General features: G+C 41.1%; 1 protein-coding gene across 1 annotated transcript; it reads left to right on the forward strand.

The window, feature by feature from the left end:
• The first annotated feature begins 823 nt into the window (after positions 1-823).
• LOC121185605 (sperm acrosome membrane-associated protein 6) lies at positions 824-5,137 on the forward strand. The gene is made up of 9 exons (XM_041043857.1): positions 824-1,037; positions 1,178-1,264; positions 1,476-1,547; positions 1,795-1,818; positions 1,927-2,004; positions 2,516-2,619; positions 3,767-3,923; positions 4,679-4,859; positions 5,013-5,137. The coding sequence occupies exons 1-9, from the start codon at positions 824-826 to the stop codon at positions 5,089-5,091; spliced, it is 996 nt and encodes a 331-aa protein (XP_040899791.1). The 3' UTR covers positions 5,092-5,137.
• Positions 5,138-5,451: the final 314 nt, after the last annotated feature.

The raw sequence follows: 5,451 nt of genomic DNA on the forward strand, positions 1-5,451 counted from the left end.
GGGAGATGGGTGGGGAGGATGGGAGAGGAGTGGGGGATACAGGATGTGATGAGGCAGTCGACTTGATTTGTAGTCCCGCTCCCTCTTCCTCTTTCCCTGCCACTGTCACTCGTGTGTCCTCTCTTACCTCTTGCATCTTTTTTCTCCTCACTTCATTTTCTTTTTTCCCTGACATTCTTTCACCGCTACTTTTAAAATTTTCTAAACTCCACCGGCGAGAATGTGCACTTTCTCTGTCTCGCTGCTCACTATTCTATTGATTTTGTCGTCCCTTTTGTTCCTTTCTTTCTCTGTCTGGCTTTCATTCTCCACCTTCACCAGTTAGACTTTTATTTCTCTTGGGTTTTCTTGCCGACACATTTCCCACTTTATCCCTCCACATACATAAGCATTTAACTCCCTCTTCATCTGTTTCTCACCCTCCCCAACCCCCCAGCCCCCCACCCCACCACCCCACCGCCGCCGCTGCCGCCTCCCTCCTTGGCTCGCTCCATCTCTGTGCTCTGCAGTAAAACTGGTGCATTGAGGCAGCAGGAAATGGGGACTAGAGACAATAGAACGGAGGGAAGTATAGAGGGGAGTCTGTGATGCTCTCCTCTCAAACCCAGGCATGGTGAAAAAACACGACCAGAATACTTTTATAGTCTTACTTTTAATTTCATGCGACATGTGCACATAAAATTCATAGTCAATGCTTTATTTTTCAAGCTTCTCCTGGAAGAGAAAACCTTGGAACTTCCTAATTTGTCGTTACCATGAGACCAGGATTCGAACGAAAACATTTCACACGCAAACCTTTGTAGTTTGATGTTCATATTGGAAAATGTGCACATCTGCTTTGTGGCTCCTGTGTGTTAGCTTGCTGTTCAGCACCTCTCTGAGCTGCTATCAGTGCTTTGTTGATGTGGAAGACAGTCTTCGCCTGTGCTGGGGTCACATTCTGACTGAACACAATATTAGAAATGTTGATGCCTGCTTCAGGAAGCTGGACCGCATATTCAACAACAATGAGAAAGTGATTGAAGCTGGCAGAGTGGGTGCGGAAAATTAAGTTTATTTAATAAAATGAGTTAAACCAGCTCTAAACGGCCATTTAAAAACACCTAGTGATAGCATGTGCAGTTGTATATGGTGAAGAAGTTGACTTATACTTGTGTGATGTGTGTCCCTTTTCCAGGTAAAGGGTACGACAAACAGCTGAAGGAACTTTTGGACGCAGAGATCCTTCCCATGGTAGAAGAATTCGACAAAAGGCTGAATGACGGTAGCTACACATCTGCTCTGAGAGACACATAACTGCACAAGTAAATGAGTCTTTAGAGCGTCAGACTTGTTAAGTAAGGTCAGAAATGGAGAGGAGTTAGAAATGAGAGATTTCAAAATGATGCCCTAAAGCACACAATTCACCAGGATGTGTTGAGCCAAATATTTCTGCCTTCCTCCTCCTCCTCCTCCTCGTCCTTTCCATCTATCAGACACAGTGTATGAGGAAAGGTTGCAGACAGCGGCAGACAATTTCATCGCAGCTGCCTCCAAACTGCCTAGAGGTGAGACACGGTCTCTTCTCCTTTCCTTCATCTTTTCATCTATAGTAAGGCCTATATTAGGTCATTACAGCTCCATCTGATCTCTGTACTCTCTATCTAATAAGCTAGTTGCAGCCTTTCGAAAACTGTAGAGAATAAAAGGAAACAGCCAGGTTGAGCTGACTCACAGATGTTGGCATTACATCAAGTCGTCTGATCGAAATAAAATTTGGTAATCTGAGTTAACTGTCTTTCATTCTTTTCACAGTCTCTGGATGTCTCCCTCCATGTGGTTAGTTGCTTTTATTCTTTTTTTGTCTCTTAAACATCACAATTTCTGTTATTAGAAAAATGATATCTTAATCCAAATATCAGCATATTAGTTTGATGCCTCTTACAGGTTTTCAGAGTGCAGGTGCAGAATACAACTGCATTACCTGCCAGTACGACTCCTGTGAATTTCCTCTCGACTGTCCAGGTGAGTAATAATAATGAGCTATCCAATATATTGGATTACTGACACTGTTACATCACAGTTTTCAAGAAGGAAAAAAGGTGTACTAATCCAGACTTGACACATCCTTACATAACTATATTTTGACCTTCATAAGCATCCACTCTTGATCCTTGAAATGCTCCTCTTTTGATCCTTGAAATGCTCTTAGCAGAAAGTCAGGATTTGAAAAAGAGACGAGGCAAGGTTTTATTTCCACACATTATATCTTTTGCACAGAGCCCCCAAGGTACTCTTTAAGTCCTTGGCTTCTTTATGCAAGGTGACAGTTGACTCCCACACACGATGGTATTCGTATCAACCCTGTACAGCACAGCCACTGTTTAGCATATCATCACTTTTACTCCATTCCTCAGAGACTGGGCTTAAGTATTATCATTAAGGAGGGCTCAGACAGCAAGAGCTGCCCCCCTGTGAATGTTATCTGTGTGTGTGTGTGTTTCTGCCTGTGTGGGTGGCTATATGTTTATTTCAGTTAAAGAAATTAAAGTAATGGAGAACAGCAGGCGCCAAATGTGGTGCAATGTGCCATTTCACCTACCAGACGACATCGAGGTAATCTGGAGGTTTGCAGAAGAGGTATGCTCGGCATATGGTGAACCATTCAGGCTCACTGCAGTACCTTTAAAGGAATAGTTCAGCATTTTGAAAAATTGGCACATTGACTTTCTTGTGGAGAGTTAGCAGAGAAGATCAATAGCACACTTATATTTGTCTGGTAAATAAATAAGCATGAGATGATTATCTTAGCTTAGCATGAGGAGCTGAATCTGGTGTAAGTAGTTAACCTGGCTCTGTTTTAAGGTGGAAAGAAAAAAAAACTCTGCCTATTAGTAACAGGGATTTTAAGTATGTGAGTCCACTTGCCACATGTTCTCCAGAGTAGGTTTACTGACTCACACGTGCCCTCTCTCAGCAGATAAATGGTGCTATGTAACTTCGCCAGTTCATAAGAAACAATAGGTTGCTGAGTTCAGCACTTTGCACAAACGTAGCAAACTTATTTCAAACTGTCCTCTGTCTGAGCATGCTGATGTTGTGACTTACTGAGATGCAACTACAAAGTGTAACAAGTGGATGCAAAGCATTTTATGGGGCTTAATTTGTCATATATATCGTGAAATAGCACACATGAAATAGCACAAGCTAAATGCACTGAAATAATTTAATCTTTTGCCGAAGTGCTGTGTCTGAGCCAGTTGAGGTGAGCCGACCATAACATTACCAGTCCACAGAATCTATTACTATCCAGACAATAAATGGTGGCACAGAAATAGAAACAGGCCTCCCATCCATCACTCCAACACCACACTGAGTCGAGGGGTGCCTTGGTGATCAAGTTACACCAGCTCCTCTAAATCTCACTAATTAAAACTTTATATCCTTTTTTTCAATGCAAGATATATCGGGGCAGTTAGTAAACTTTAGAGTTGCTAGTAGGTGGACTTTGGTTACCTTTGGACAGAGCCAGGCTATCTGTTTCCCCCTGTTTCCAGTCTTCATGCTAAGCTAAGCTAACCATCTGCCTGCTGTGTCATATTTACCAAAGGTAAATATAATGGTATCAGTTCTCTCATGCAACTCTCAGCAAATTCCAAAATGCAAAACTATTCCTCTAACACTGCATATTTTTTTTAGTTATTGCCATCAGTCGTTGCATCTGTGTGGGTTAGAAAAAATGATCCCAGCAGTCTGTACATGTAAGCTGAAAGTATTAATTCTACAGGTAAAAACCCAGGAGGTGGATCAGTTTAAAGAAGTGACTGCAGGGGTGGACAGGCTCTATTCTATCCCTTCAGCCAGACTGCAGCATCATGGCACCTACCTGTGTGAGATCTACTCTGGCCAACGGTCCATTGTGAGACTGTACTACTATCTCACAGGTAACAAGATACACTGCTTTTGGGGAAAAGAATTGAAAATTGTGATTGATATTGATCAGTGGGATTACATTTGCACTGGGACATAACACAAATCCTTCACACTTAAGGAGAAAATATGCTTTGAAGGTTCAGGTGCAGCCTTTTAGTGTCTGAAGTAAATATATTGAATATGGTTTGTCTTCATCATTTGTGTTTAAAGTAACGTTGAAAAATTAATGCAAATGTCATCCATATATTATAATTATGTTTGATGTTAATATCATTTTGAGCTGGTGAAATAAAATAAAAAAAATCTGTACAATGTGAGTGTAGATTTGATTAAATTTATCTCATTAGGTGTAATGTTTCCTGAGACAACATAAAAATTGGTGAATGTTTACTTTTTGAATATTGAAGAATAACTTCTTCAAAAGTAATTATAAGAAACTGGAGGCAAACAGGAAGCCTAGGCACAGACAAATGGAAACAACAAATTAAAAACATGGAGAAAAATGCTTATAAAATCTATAACATACTGATCGTATTGAAACAAAATGGACTAAAAGACAGTGCTACGTAAAGTAAACCCATAGAGGCCATCAATGAAATTTTTTTCTTTTACATTTATTTTCATGGGAAGCTACTACAAACCATACATATTTTTTGCAGTAAACACTGTTTTTATTGTCATACTCACCCAGGTCCTTCACCATCATCTTTTACTTTATGTGAGTTCCCGCCCTCCCCTGTATTCCTTCTCTTCATCTCTCTCTAAGTGACCCCCCAGGTTGTGGTAGGCCACACAGAGCTGCAGGAGATATTCGACCTGTCTCTGCTCCCAGGAGGGCGTTTACTCCCTGCGCCGGGTGGTCCTACCCTCTTCCCCCTCCTCCCTTCGCCACTGCTTCTCACAGCCTGTTTAACTGCTCTGCTGCTGCTGCTATTCCTCTCCCTAGGGTATAACAAAACTATTATTTGCACAATATAAGACATAAACAGCACTGAAATGTATAAATGTAAGATGCTCTTAGCCAGGGTTTACATACAGTGGGGTCAAAAAGTCTAATACTAACTGTGGCATATCTCCCCCTTTTTCTTTGGCTGTTTCAGGGTTCTGTACTGGTCATTAGTACCAGAAGAAACAAGTCTTTCTAAACAAGCAGATGGAAATGAAGATTTAGGACTCTGAGGGCTAGAAAGCTACATTTGGCACAATAAAGGCATTTCAACAAGCCTCTGGTCTTCGAGAGAGTGTTGCGTCACACCTTACAGAAAGCCTGTGTGTGACTCTTTCCACCACGAGAGGGCAGGATATACATCTTTATCAGTGGTGCTCAGTCTACACTGTGACATATGTACAGTATTATAATAACCACATTTATTGCCATTTGTGTGAGACACTGGTGGAAAGTGCTGAAACCTCTACATTCCTCAATTACTGTACTTTCTGTAAGTGAAACTGGAAGATCTTTTCAGGCTGCTTGACACAAATGTTAAACTAAACTACAAAATTTCAAAGGCAAATTTTGTACTCTTTTACTGCACTAGA

This window comes from Toxotes jaculatrix, chromosome 8 (genome assembly GCF_017976425.1).
Source record: "Toxotes jaculatrix isolate fToxJac2 chromosome 8, fToxJac2.pri, whole genome shotgun sequence".
NCBI classification, from domain to species: domain Eukaryota; kingdom Metazoa; phylum Chordata; class Actinopteri; family Toxotidae; genus Toxotes; species Toxotes jaculatrix.